Genomic DNA, 14,465 nt, shown 5'->3' with positions numbered 1-14,465 from the left:
GCTGCCTTCCAAGCTCAGAATGGCAGCAGGATGATGACATGGCTTCCTGAGACACCAGAGGAATGGAAAGCACCATGGGATAACTGCAGGAATGCTAGAGACATCACTATTTGGGATCCTGGCAGGATCTCAACAAGATTCACACCCAGTCAAACCTGGACAGTAAATTGCCATTGAACCACTAGTTCCTCACCTTGAAGCCAGGGCTGAGCTTGATGAAGATGCTGGTTTTCTTGTCCCACATGAGGATCAGTCCACTTTTGGTCTCAATGACCAAGTACATTCCCATATAGCGGACTGTGTATGGCACCTCGTTGTTCTGGCCTCTCTTCACGACACTGACACGCTCTTCGCCAAGGATCAGTTCATAGCTCTGAAACAGGAGGAAAGGGTAAGGAGAAATGAGCTCAGTAGCTGTAGATGTGCTCTCAAACATTTAAGTTGAGACATCTCAACATCTCAACCTTTTAAGAGTGCTATTAATAGTTTATATCATGAAAGCTAATAATCAAAATGCATTAAATCAAAGTAATATAGTTCAAATCTCAGGTTCCTGGAAATGTGGTAACATTTAAAATGGCGTAGGTCAAAAAAGTGTCTTTTGACTGTCATGGAGGAGCTACATTGCATACAATAAAAGAATCTTCTGACACAATAGGCTAAATTTCTGCCTTTAGACCTTTACTTTTCCTGAAGATGATGTAAGATAGTATGGGTAGTGGAAAACATAGAAAGGTAGGAAAGTCTACCAAATATTTCACTTGAATCTGATGTAAACCTAATTTAATAGTTGAATTGCTTTTTAAAATATTTTCCAAATTCTTTGAAGTAATAGAAATCTAGGCTTCTCCTAAGCCTTAGCAGGTACGAAACAAAACTGGTCTATATGCAAAACCTTCTTACCTCTAAGAAAACTTTGATAGATTTTGAGCAAGTTGTCCCAGTGTTGCCACAGGGAATATTTTCAGTGACAACCCTGAAGGTGCCATTGACTGTGCCACTTTTCCCACAGTGGTCCTGGGTAGAGAATAACATTTAAAAATATGTTATTTTTACAGATATGATGAAGATTACCTCTCATTTGCAACTGCTAACTATCAGTACCTGGACTAGTGTGTATTCACAGTTTCCATTGAAGCTGAACCTTTTGTCATCAAAGGTGTTGTAATGACCATCTCCATAAACAGCACAAGTGCCCAGACATTGATTTTTGGTACATTCCCACTTCCTATTCTTGCATACACTAGAAAAAAAATAATGAAATATTTTAATAATAAAACAACTCACTCTTTTGTGTAGATGTATCTGATCAATCAGTTTTTGTTTGGCAACCTGTCCCTGCTAAATGCTATATTGATTCTGGAAATAAAATATTCTTTTACATTTTTCATGTTAATAATTAAAGAAAAGTTCCATTCTGCTATCTGAATACCTAAACTGCAAAACAAGGTACTTTATGAACCCAGAATTCCTAAAGGTTTCCTCCCATTCTGTGCTTTGGTCATGTGACAGATATCAGAAGGAAACCTCACATACTGTAATCCAAAACTAAAAGATCTAAATTCCATCAACTCATGGAGTTAAATTTGCAAACCAAATCTTTCCTTGCTCTTGTACTATATAAAGTCTTTAGAAAGGCAAATGATGGAACCAGGAATGCTCCTTCTGCAGATATGCTTACCAGGTGTTACAGTCAAAGTTGATCTTTTCCCCAGGCTGATACATGGCTTCATTGTGAATACATGGACATTTCTCTTCAGGGATACAACCACCATTCCCATCTAACACAAGCCCATCTGGGCACACACAGCCAGATGTACATTGTGAGCTATACTGGAAAGCATAAGAAAAAAACATAATTTTAGAGTGAAATTATCACATCAGAAAAAGGAAAATTAAATTCTCATAGAAGGTTCCTCATATGGTCTTATTGCTGCCCAGCTTAAATAGGAGAGAACAATGAAGTAATTAAAAGATAATGAAACAAAAAAGAAGCTATTAGCCAGGGATTTAATAGAATATAAATCTGTTAAAGAAAAATGTTATATGTATACCAATCCTGATTGTTCTGCTGGAACCTATGAAATTTAAAACACATTGGATCTTGCACTTTGTAGTGGGTGATTTGTGATTGAATGGACTTTTAAAAGAAAGACAAGTAATGTTTTTTTTTCAATTTGACTAAGTTATATTGAAATCTATTTCTCTCATATGGTACTTACCCATGAAATGGCATGTCGCTACCAAGAACTTAAGTGGAGTAACATAATTAGATGTGCAAGAAGTTTATAACTGAAACATGGTATGAGAAAGAATCATTTCTCCTAAGCAATTCTTAGTCTTTCCTACAGAAGGCAAATAAGTGGTAGAGCCCTGGATTTTTCACTACTAGTTACTTTTACCTGCAGTAGCTGAAGAAAGGTAGACACTAATCTTAAGAATTAATTTGGACATTATTTATTATATTTTGATCCAAGGGTTCTATTGTTAATGCTTCATAGCACCATTTTAGGGCTTTTGCTACAAGAATAATGTATCTGTGTTGTAGATTTGGAGTAGATCTGATAGATAATTACTTTAGCAGGAAGAGCACAGACAAAACCTGGAAGCACCATTTCATTGGGCCATGACATACTTACACACTGCATATCCAGAGTCTGGCAGCTTTTCTGACATTCTGCTCCAGTTGTTCCTGCTGTGTTGTTTTTACAATCAAAGTAGACCATGGGAGATTCACAGACTAGAGGAAGGAAAGAAGTGGTACAGGGCTTATTCCACAGCTGTAGCCATTTAAACTATCTGTAAGTTCTTTAGAAATTCCCTATTTCTGTTAGTAGAGATTGTTTTGCTATTCAATGTGCTGATTAGATTCACTTCAGAGCACTGGATTCCCAAAAAAATCCCCCACAAAATATCTCAGAAAAAAATTTCTTTATGTAAAAAGAGGTTTTATGATTAAACTAGTCCATTCTTGCCTTTTATGATAACTGTAGCACTATGGCTAAGTGAGAAATGCTTCTATTAAAAATCCATTAAGAGGAATCAGTTCTGTGAGTTATTCTATGCAAGACCCGATAAAGAGAAAAAAATAAGCGGAAGATTATTTTTACCTGGAGTTGGATTTGGTGCTCCGATGCAATTCAGTCTTCCCTGGACACAAGTGCTGTGGACAGAAAAAGAATCTATTTTTTTATCTCCTCTCAAACCAAATATTGAGATTGAGAGCTACTTATCCCTTGCCAAGTTTCAGACTTTTCAAAGGAATTCCAAAAACCTGCTGTGCAGTCTCAGGAAATAATTTCTCTCAATACCATTATGCGTGCTGCTTTCATATGATGGCCATTGTTGCTTATCAGAAAATTCATAGGTTGCAATGCATATATGTCACTGCTTGTTAGTTACATTCTCATGAGATCTCGCTGGTGTTGTTGTAATTTTATACTTGAAAGATCATAGCATTAAATAAAAAATGCACTGAAGTACAATTGCTCTATCAATCTAGAAATATTACAGAATCATAGAAAGCTTTAGGTTGGAAAAGACCCTCGAGCCCCACCATTAACCCAGCACTGCCCATTCCACCACTAAACCATGTTCCTAAGTGCCACATCTACATGTTTTTTAAATACTTGCAGGATAGTGACTCAACCACTTCCCTGGGCAACATGTTCCAGTGTGTGACAATCATTTCAGTACAGAAATTTTTCTGAACATCCAATCAAAACATCCCCTGGTGCAACTTGACCCATCCTATCACTTGGTACTCGGGAGAAGAAGCTGACCCACACCTCACCACAACCTCCTTTTAGGCAGTTTTAGAGAGTGTGTCTTGGCTGAGCCTCCTTTTCTCCAGGTTAAACAACTTCAGCTCCCTCAGCTGCTCCTCAAAATACCTGTGCTCCAGACCAGCTCTGCTACACTTCTCTGAACATACACCAAAACGCCTTTCTTGTAGTGAGAGGCTCAAAACTGAACACAGGATTCAAGGTGCAGCCTCACCAGGACCAAGTACAGGGGGACAATCACTTCGTTAATGTCAAAGGCTTTACAGAAGTCCAAGCAGACTTCATCCACAGCCTTTCCCTCATCCACTAAGCAGGTCACCTTGTCATAGAAGGACATCAGGTTGGTCAAGCAGCAGCTGTCTTTCCCAAACCCATTCTGGCTGGGCCTGAGCCCATGTTTGCCCTGTTGTGTATTCTGTGATCACACTCAAGACATTCTGCTCCATGTCCTTCCCTGGCACCATGGTCAGGCTGATAGGCCTGTAGTTCCCTAGATCCTTCTTTTGCCCATGTAGATGGGCATCTCCAGTCAACTGGGACCTCCATGGTTAACCAGACTGCTGACAAATGATTGAAAGTGCTTCTGTGAACACTTCCACCAGATCCCTCAGTGCCCCTGGGTGGACCCCATCTGGCCCCATAGAATTGTGTGTATTTAAATGGTGTAACAGGTCATCACTTTTCATTGCAGTGGCTTCATTCTGCTCTCTGTCCCCATCCTGCAGCTCAGGGGAAGATGTACCATTTGTGAAAGTTGAAAATAAAGTTAACCTAAAATTGAAGAAATTGAAGAGAGGACACATTCTTTTGAAATTCAGGGTGAAACCATGTTACACATACCGGACTTTAATGAGAAAATACACGTTGTTTGAATGTTTTAAAAAAGATTCACCTACCATACACGCCCATTTTCATGGATTGCTTCTCCAAATGGTAAAGGAGATCCTCTGTAGTAGCAGGGGCATTCATTAGCAGGCACACATTTGCCACTGTCATCCACGTAGGTTCCATTTATGCAGGTACAGCCATCAACTGGGACAAACTTGATGTTGCACGTGACATCAGGCTCACTCAGAGAGCGGCAGGTGGGTTGACAAGAAGAGATGGTATAGCTGTAGCTCAGGGATTTGGGACATGAGGTGGTATATTTTGCTTGAGAGAGGAAAACAAAATAGATTGTTAATTCCAGATGGTAAATTCTCATGTGAAAAAAGAAAAATCATAGGCAGTAGAAATAAGATGGAAACAATACTGTACACTTCTGCCTATGTTGCATCTTTCATGTAAATGTATTTGTGAGTAATTTCAGAGTTTGATCTGAAAAGCTACTGTACATGTGGAGTAAATGATGCATGCAAAGAAGAAAATATTTGTTCAAATGGAATTTCAGAAGGAAATCTCCATTTCGTGCTGCCATTCATTGCCAAGTTGTCTAAACTTTTTGAGGAATGAGACATCTCCCTGTGTGTCTGGTATGCTGAAAACATGTATTGGGTGAACAGAACCCAGCGTGCAGCTTCAAAGACATTTAATTTGCAAGTGTTTTGGTTGGTATTACTAGTATTGTTATTCTAATACGACACATTATCTCTGCAATAACTTGTGATACTTGTAAAGCTGTACTGAAACTCTAAGATGCACAGAAACAGGTGGAGGCACTTTCCTAACAACAGTCCCTTTCCTAATCAAGCCACATCTTCCTTCTATTCAAATTCACTCTTGCTAGCAATGGATTGATTCTAAGGGGACAGCAGAGAATTACTTGCAAGAGTGCACTTAACAAAATCCCTTCCTCATAACTTACTGATTTGTCTAGAAACGAGTAGAAAATAATCTCTGATGAGCAATTTTTATTGATGTGTGTTCTTAGGAAATGGGATAGTGGAGAGTACTTACAGCAGACATCAGCCCTCCATCCCTGCAGCTGGATTCCTTTTGCAGCACAAGCTCTCACATAGGCAGACAGGGCAGCACACAGACAGTCCTCACTGTTTTCACAGTTACATGTGTCAAACATGCAGTTCTAAGAATGGAGAGAAAAATAAGGTCTCAGCACTGGTAATATTGTAAGTCTTAAGAAAACAGTGAACATAATCTTTCCAGTCTTATTCCTTAATCCTCCTTCACATATGCTCACTCACAGACAACAGTAACACTGTTTATAACTTTCTGGTCTTTGTCTAAGGTTCCTGGCAGGGGAAAATACAGGTAATGAATATTTTGTCAATTACTGCAGTTATAATTAGGAAATAGTGGTCTTAAAGTCTGTTATGCATTTTGCAGCTCCTTGGTCCTCTGAACCTTATTAGTGGATATGCTGCGCAATAGCATCCAAAGCTGTCTTCACAATGTGCATCAGACACATCATTTCACCAGGGTCCATATCTGACTGACTCCTAGTGAGAAGAGTGATTTGCAACACGTTGATAGCAGGGCGGTGATAATAAGGTAATGGGCTTTCTGTTCCAAGTGGTGATTAATGAGATGCCAGGCTGATAAGGTGACAAGTGACTGATATTCAAACAAGCATTTGACAGGCCTTAAAATACACTATCTACCTTATGTGTAAAACCATCCGGGAGTAAATAGCTGCCTTTTCATCGGCAAACAAGTCAGGATCTTGAAGCCAAGAACGACAATCGAAATAAAGTAATGTTACAATACAAAGAGAAACACATGTTGAAAGAAGGAAGTACTGCAGTACATCAATGGGGATACAGACATTGCATAAGACATGTCTGGAACAGCTCCTATTTCTATTGTTTCCAAAGGGAAAAGCAGTCTGACAAAGTACCGTGTGGTAAACAGCCGGATTGATTGCATAGTGACAAGCAGCAAAAGGTCCTGTGCTGTTAGTGAGGAGTCCACACCAATGCTGAGCATATTTTTCTGTGAAAAGAAGAAACAATAAAAATGCTCATTATTCTTCATAGTTCATTAGTCACAAACCCATGCTGCCCTGACCTATGCAGACAGTTCTGACACTCCATTAAATATCTTCTTCTCCTGCTATTTTTTTTTTGGTTTCTTTTCACTCAGCTTGTGAGTCAATGTTCCTAAAACCAAAGAAGAGGACTTGCTGAAGGGGATGAATTAAAGGATTCCAAAGATGTTCCTGTAATCCACTTCTCTGACAACAAGTTGTCAGTTTGGACATCGACTCTGTTTTCAGTGACCTTCCAGTCTGCTTTGCTTTTGTCTCTGTCACTCTTTTTTTGCATTGTTACTTATCTTCAGTGCTTTCATTTTGAATATTTGTTTCTGATTCTGTTTCATATTTGTTTTTACCAAATATGTAAGTCTTTATTTTTTAATCTTTGCTTTCCATCAGATGTGTTTTCCTTAGAGATGAGCAAAAAGAAACAAAAAAAACCCAGAAGAAATTCTAAGAAGCACTCACCATTATCGATGCTGAGTGCACAAGGATTCTCAAAACTCTGCTGGATATTAGGACATGAAGCCTGAGTTTTCCATGTATTAGCAAAGGCTGATGCTGTTCCTTCAATTATTCCACTGATGACCTTGAAGTCATCAGTTTGGATGTTATTGAAGTTTCCACAGAGACCTGTTGAAAAGCAGTGAAAAGTTTACACCGCTCTGACTACAAAAAAGACATTGATCAAGGTGTCCTTACAGTTCATTCACTCACCACAAGTCTGGTTTTTGAAAGAAGCGTCCAGACGCACAAACACTTGCATCATGGGTGTGAACTGCATTTCAACCTGGACGCCAAAGCTTGTGTCCATGATCATGAAGAATGAGGAAGGTCTGAACATGGTGACATTAGCTACATATGAGAAACAAAGTGGTCACTTTCTGAAAATGCTGAAAACAGTACTGTTCTTTGTGAATTTCTATTGTGTTTTTTGCAAATTCAGAAGTGAAAAATATCTGGAGGTCAGAGATACCACATGGAATCCTTAGTTATTGAAACTGAGAACAGGAATAAAATTTCTTTCTGAGCAAGTGTGAGCACAGGGGTAGTAACAAAAAAAGAGGTGAAAGAGGTAGAGAGATGTCTTCTGCCTTCACTTTTGTGCAATGAGAAGGAAGTAAATCTGAGAGTAATCAAATCAGGAGACTGTAAATTCTGTTTGCTGCTGTTTGAACCCTTGCCTATGCTTGTCCTGCGTTTCTCTATGACACCAAACATCCCACTTTACTTCAAAAGCACTCGTGTCATTCACAATTAGAGAAAAACCTACCTGCTGACATGGGCAGCTGGGTGTAGATCGAGTTCACAAACACACCACCATCAGGTTTGACCTCGATGATCTGATAAGGGAGAGGAATAAAAGGCAGCTCTGTGAATCATAGAATGGTTTGGGTTGGGAGGGATTTTTAAGGGTCATACAGTTCCAACCCCTCTGCCGTGGACAGGGACATCTTTCACTATAGACCAGGTTGCTTAGGGCCCCGTCCAGCCTGACCTTGAACACTTCCAGGGATGGGACATCCACAACTTCTCTGGGCAACCTGTTTCAGTGCCTCATCACCCTCACAGTAAAGAGTTTCTTCCCTATAATATCTAATCGAAACCTTCCCTCTTTCAGTTTGAAGCCATTCCCCCTTGTCATATGAATTTGTGTCCTAGTAATATGTGATTCTTCAGCTTTATTGTAGGCGCGTTTTAGGGAAGGCAAGGCTTCTCTGAAGTCTCTCCAGAGCTTTCCCTTCTCCAGGCTGAACAACCTCAACTCTCTCAGTGTTTCCTGATAGGAGAGGTGCTCCAGTGTTCTCCTCTGGACCTGTCCCCACAGGTCCATGTTCTTCTTATCCAGGGGATCCCAGAGCTGGATGCAGCACTCCAGGGGGGTTTTCCCAGAGCAGAGTAGAGGGGAAGAATCCCTTCCCTTGCTCTGCTGGCCACACTGCCTTGGATGTAGGCAAGGCTGGCCTTCTGGGCTGCCAATCATGTATGAAAAATAACTACAGCCCAAAGAGTAATAATGAGGAGGACTCCAGTGATAGTAATTAAATCAATATTCAATTAAAAGGGTAGATCCTTGTGATTTCACCTCCCCCTTATTTCTACTTTGTACACTTTACTAATTTTCCCTGCCAGAAAAGAATTCTTTTTAAAGGGACTTTCTCAGCTTATTAGAGGATTATATCATCTTGTTTTCTTTGAACACATCTTAGTGATTAATTACATCCCTAACTATTGTAATCATAATTACTAACCTTGAAGCTCATGGTTTTTCCTCATCTAATTGGCAGAGAAAATAGTTTTTTTCTGCTTTGTGAGTACAATGTGTTTCTTAATGAAATTCCACAAAGCCAAATTTATGGCTGATCTGATCTTCATTAAAAAAATCCACTTTATTTCACTTGATTAAAAATATCTACTCATCACATATGCTGAAAACCTGACAAAGAAATGCAGCTCCCTGATTGATTAAGCCCTATTTTCTTCCCCTTATTTTTATCATGTTTATTTTGCATTCTTACAGTTTGTCCTTTGTTCATGTTGAGGGTCACGGACTTTAAGCAGGTCTCAGTGTCAGTCAGGCCACACTTGCGTAGTTCTGCCAGGATGGTAAATTTGTCACCTTTACAGTCCTGGAAAAAAAAAAAAAAGTCAAGTTATTTCACAGAAAACTAATTACAGAAGTTTTCCCTGTGCAATTTTCTCTCAATTCTGAAAAAGTATTTCTTTTTCTGGAGAAGATACAGACTCTAGTAAATTCTACAGCTTCTTTGGCTGAACACTCAGTTTTGCCCTATTTAAATTATTAGGAACAAAAAATGTAGAATCTGGATTTTATTGATTATATCCATATGGATAGCAAGATGGAGTTCCATATTCCTATTTGGTGGTTTTATTCATGACAAATTCTAACATTTGATTCAGTTCTACTGTAACTGTCATCTTTCTGTAGCTGATATCAATGCTAGACAAAAAATTCAGATTAAATATGTTTCAAGTGAATAGTAACATACAACATTTTATTTCCTTTTACTGAATTGTGCAGATGGGGAAAAAGGAAAGCAAAAAACAAACAGAAAAAGCCCCTAAAAGGTCAAGACATTTCACTTACACATGTATGTAATTAAATATTTTAATTATAATTAATTTCCAAGTGTTCTATTTATTTTGAGTTATTTTTAAATGCTTAAAAATATTTAAAAGCTAAGTGAAATGTGTCAATTAACTTGAAGTGTTTTTCTGTATTTAAGCTCCACAGAAATGAAAAAAAAAGTTTGTTTCATAATTTTTTTTTTTTTTGAGAACAGTTACTGTAATATTTAGAGTTGTACCATTTGGCCAAATACCATGTAATAGAGTAACATGGCAAAAATTATGCAACCCAGTAGGAAATCTGGATTAGTTGTACTGAAGGTTGCACACTATGCAAATTCTTAAAAAAAGACAGTGCTCTTCAATTACTCTCTCACAGAACTGGAAATTTTCCAGTGAGCACCATACATAGTTGCATGACATCCCAATAATTAACTGATGGCTGTCACTGAAATGGCAGTGTCACAAACATGTGGCTAAGTGGCAGGGAATTTAATGTCTGAGCTAAGTTTCAGAAGTGTTGATGGAGATCATGTTTTCTTTCTATAAATCTATAAGGCTTTATGACCTAGAAGTATCCCCTGAGTCCCACCTTAGACAGGACGTAAGTGCAGTCTCCGTGGTGATCATAGTTCTTCTTATCATATGTGGAAATGTGGGAACCTCCCACTACAGAGCAAGTTCCTGGGCATGACTTGTCTTGGCAGCTCCACTGACCTCCATTACAGGTACTGGAAGAATAAAGTTAGGTGAAATCAATAGCAGGGGTCCAGCACAAGAGGACATGCAGTGCTGTCGCTTCTCCCTTCAAGCTGTGGTTTGATACACAGGTTTAAGAGTTTCCAAAACACAGTGAACTTGTGATGCAACATATTAAAATCAATTACTCTGATAACCATTAACACATTGCTTATCTCATTGTTTTCTTTCTTTGGACAGGTGAACTCTCCAAAACAGATTTCAGATAAATAATTGGATTTCTTCAGATAACATAAAGAAGCACAATGACAAGTTAATATATCTTCTGGGTTTGTTTTTGGGGTTTTGTGGTGGTTTTTTTATTTTTCTTTTTTTTTTTGTAATACAAATGTATCATAAACTAATTAATAAGGAAAGGTAACTCCACATCTGCTCCTGATGCAGACTGTGTCTGTTTTCAAAGCTCATGTGGTAGAGCACAGGTAAAGGATTAATTGTGAAATCGAGCTTGTATTGTGTCATCCCTTGTTTTCTCCACAGAAAATAAACATTTGCAAATACATTAATGGCTGCAATTTCATTCCCCTTAGGCAATTCCAAATGTTTGAACAGAATAAACAAGAAGGAAGAATTTTAATTGACTGGTGAGAAATCTAAACGTTGTAAATCCTTGCTTTGATCACCATGAGATAGAGTGTAAAGCTAGTTACAGCTGTTGCTAAATAAAACAAATAATGTTCTTTAGGGTTGCTTTGGAAATGTAATGGTCAGTTAAATACACAATCAATTACCAACGATGCAATTGCATGCAATAAACCATTAAACCCATTAAATATGTGAGAGGAAATAGTGAGCTAGAAAAGCAACAAAGGTTACCAGGTCTGGCATGGCTCTGAAAAAGAAGTTCCTGTAGCATAGGTTTTGCCATTGTAAATACAAGAGCACTCCTGCTGAGGAATGCAGCCAGAATTGTTGATGTCATCAAATACAGTCCCTAGATTAAAAAAAAAAAAAAAAAGACAAAACCTTGATCAATTAAAGAGGCATTTCCTATACACCATTTAATTTGTTACAAATCTTAAATATTTTCTTAGCAAGAGACCTGCAGTTGTGAGTGGACACACTAATGATGAGATCAGCAGGGCTATGTCAGTTTGCTGAGTGAAGGATTCAAGCTTTGTATTCTTAAATTCCACCTGCTCTGAAAGAGGCATTTGTAGCACAGGTGGCTGGTTGCAAGATTGGTCTTGATCTGTTTGCTATTCTTTTTTCTTTCTTTCTGAATGTTGCACATGTATTAGCAGCTAATTCAGACAGGCTCATGTGCTCAGCAGGCACATGACAAATGTTTGTCATTTGCAGCTGTGAAAAATACAACTATGTGAGGCTTAAATCCCATGGAACCTACCCGCATCCTACAGGTAAGCTTTTGTTCTTTAGCTCAGAGATATGAGTACTTAAGAACTTGCCTGGGGGGCAGAAGCAGCCATCAATACAGTGTTCTTCACAAAACCGAGATCGTTCAGGATTCGTGCAAGTATCAGCACAGGGGGAGTTGCACTCCTGGTACTGCATGTTGTAAGGACACGTCTTGGCTGAAATTTAAAGGAAGAGGTTTTTATCAGTCAGAAGTACTTCTAGTTCACTATACATGTAAATATTTATAACCATTTAAGTTTTTCAGCTAGATATTAAAAAAAACCACACCAAACTGCAGACTGACCACTATCTCTTAGAATTTGCAAATTTAACCACCTAGATCCCTACTCTACAGCTCAGATGTGCATTCCATGACTCTGGTGCTGAACTGGCTCAACGACTGAATTTCTGGGGACAGGAAGGCAATGACCTCAGAAAGCCAGCAAGGGCTGTTTCTGCTGAAGGCTCCCTTCCCTATGAACACCTGTACTTCTAGTGAAATGTAGGACTTAAATTCCTAAAGCTTTAGTATATTTGCATTTTGAGATCTCATCAGAAAGACAAATATCACCTCATGGGCTTTTGTTCTGGAGAAAAAGCTGATGACGGTATAAACAGCTACCCACCATAGTCAAATAGATGTTTAAATCAATACAAACTCATTACTATCAAGCAAAAGGAGATAAATAGGTGATTAGGCAGCCATACACCTGTGAAGATCCAATCAGTTAATTGAGAACAACAAATGCAATAGTCACCATGAGGAAAAGGAATACAAATAAGTAAGTAAGAATGCCTTATTCTTCCTTCTTGTTTCTGCTTTATTTGCTTCCTTCAATGTACCAGTTCATTAAATTGCACTTTGACTCTCATTAGAATATGGTAGTGTTTAATTCAGTTTGCCTTAAAATCCTTAGCTCTTTTGCTGAAGTCTTCATGTTGGAACTTATACGTCAGAATTTTCTAAAGAATTCAGTCTTGAACACCCTGTAACTCCTCCTGCATCCTCAGCATTGTTTGAGAGCTTGCTGTCTGTTAGTTACTGAGCATGAAGTAGGGTTGTCTCCAGTGATACTCACGGCACAGTTTTGAAGTTCTCCAGTCCAGGGGCTGCCCACCAGCATGAGCACACTGCCGGGAGTACTCAGCAAAGGTGTCACAGATGCACGAGCTGTTTTCAGATTCGGCAGAACGGCATAAATCGTCTTGGCAAGCTTTGATGTAATCTTGAACATCAACTAGGTCATTACAGTCTGCAAATGCAGAGCTGGTCAATGTTTTCTCACATATGTTATCCTTCGGAGAAAAAAAATAGACAAGCCTGAGTAAACAGAAAGAAATTGCGGGGGTTGATATTGTTATTTTGTGTAATTATGTAACAGAATTGTATAGCCCTCTTTAAGTTGTTGTTGCCTGAAGGTTTTTCCTATTGACCTATATGAAGTTGTAGAAGGGTACAGATAAATTTGAAAGAAAAATAAAAGGACAGTCAAAAGATCCTTACAAGATTATCAGGGCAGTTATATGTTGGGATAGTAGTGGAGTCATCACAGTGTTCTGTTGGCCCATCCATTTTCTGCATATTCCCAAATTGCAAGGCTGTCATCTTAATATCTGTAGAAAAGAAGTTTGATAATGAAGATCAGAAGTTTTTGTTCAAACTAATTGCCTGTTATCTTTTTTCTCTCAAGAATTTGGGCCAAGACAGTTAGCTCCCTTAAGCCTTTAAATGTGATCATCCCCCCTTCCAAAGGAAGCACTACATCACTGCCTCAGTTTACTATGTACAGCTCCCTGGAAAAAGTAAATATTGGAAAACAATTCTCAGCCTATTACATCTAGATGCATACTAAGATTTTTCCCAGAAAAATAACAAACTCTTTTCAGATTATATTGAGCCCATAAAGGGCAGAGAAAAAAATATCTAAATGGGAATTTGGACAATGGAGACTATTGTAAGACAAGGTTTAGGAAAACGGTCAAGCTGGGAATAGTTAAAAAGATAAGATCTTACAAAGATTATGCAAATCAGCAGGGAAATGTGGATATACTGATTTTTGAGACAAAAATGAAACAAGAAATGTAATGTCTAAAAAATATAATTGCCTTTTGTTTTGTTGAATATACTTCTATATTTATTTATCTTATTAGTGAAAATCTGCTCATTTTTATGGAGTTACCTGATTAGTTTTACCAGCAGGGTGTACAACAGTGGTATGCAAGAGATATGCAATCAGTTGCTAGCACCAGCATTATATTTACACTCAAAGTAATAACTTACATATCTGATCTCTTTACTACACATTTTTAAATAGACATTGAATCATATCTTATGGGTAAACCATTTAACAAGATGGGAAAGAGGACTGCTGATAATGTCAGAGCCTGTTTGAGATCCCATAAAATATTTTTTTTTAATTTCAAGCACTTACTGTTTGAAACAAACTCGTTGTATATGGGAAAGCCGTTGAAGTCACCACAAAGTCCACAAGTCTGATTGGCATATTTCTCATTCAATTCCAGCTAAAATAATGAATAGT

At 38.3% G+C, this 14,465-nt stretch overlaps 1 protein-coding gene across 1 annotated transcript in view; it reads right to left on the bottom strand.

Annotated features, from left to right (window-relative positions):
• LOC116997703 (mucin-5AC-like) overlaps positions 1-14,465 on the bottom strand; it is a 44,760-nt gene that overhangs the window by 18,443 nt on the left and 11,852 nt on the right. The window contains exons 6-24 of the mRNA XM_033062781.1: positions 14,358-14,448; positions 13,430-13,539; positions 13,005-13,221; positions 11,976-12,101; positions 11,383-11,500; positions 10,400-10,538; positions 9,237-9,347; positions 7,991-8,060; positions 7,435-7,572; positions 7,186-7,350; positions 6,580-6,674; positions 5,682-5,808; positions 4,682-4,937; positions 3,111-3,163; positions 2,640-2,740; positions 1,682-1,833; positions 1,105-1,243; positions 904-1,017; positions 194-373 (exon numbers count right to left, since the gene is read on the bottom strand). Of these exons, the coding sequence (XP_032918672.1) occupies positions 194-373; positions 904-1,017; positions 1,105-1,243; positions 1,682-1,833; positions 2,640-2,740; positions 3,111-3,163; positions 4,682-4,937; positions 5,682-5,808; positions 6,580-6,674; positions 7,186-7,350; positions 7,435-7,572; positions 7,991-8,060; positions 9,237-9,347; positions 10,400-10,538; positions 11,383-11,500; positions 11,976-12,101; positions 13,005-13,221; positions 13,430-13,539; positions 14,358-14,448 (2,502 nt within the window). The remainder of the gene's footprint in view (positions 1-193; positions 374-903; positions 1,018-1,104; positions 1,244-1,681; positions 1,834-2,639; positions 2,741-3,110; positions 3,164-4,681; positions 4,938-5,681; positions 5,809-6,579; positions 6,675-7,185; positions 7,351-7,434; positions 7,573-7,990; positions 8,061-9,236; positions 9,348-10,399; positions 10,539-11,382; positions 11,501-11,975; positions 12,102-13,004; positions 13,222-13,429; positions 13,540-14,357; positions 14,449-14,465) is intronic.

Source organism: Catharus ustulatus, chromosome 6, assembly GCF_009819885.2.
Source record: "Catharus ustulatus isolate bCatUst1 chromosome 6, bCatUst1.pri.v2, whole genome shotgun sequence".
NCBI classification, from domain to species: domain Eukaryota; kingdom Metazoa; phylum Chordata; class Aves; order Passeriformes; family Turdidae; genus Catharus; species Catharus ustulatus.
Note: the sequence above shows the minus strand (reverse complement) of the source record. Positions and strands in the feature narration are given on the sequence as shown.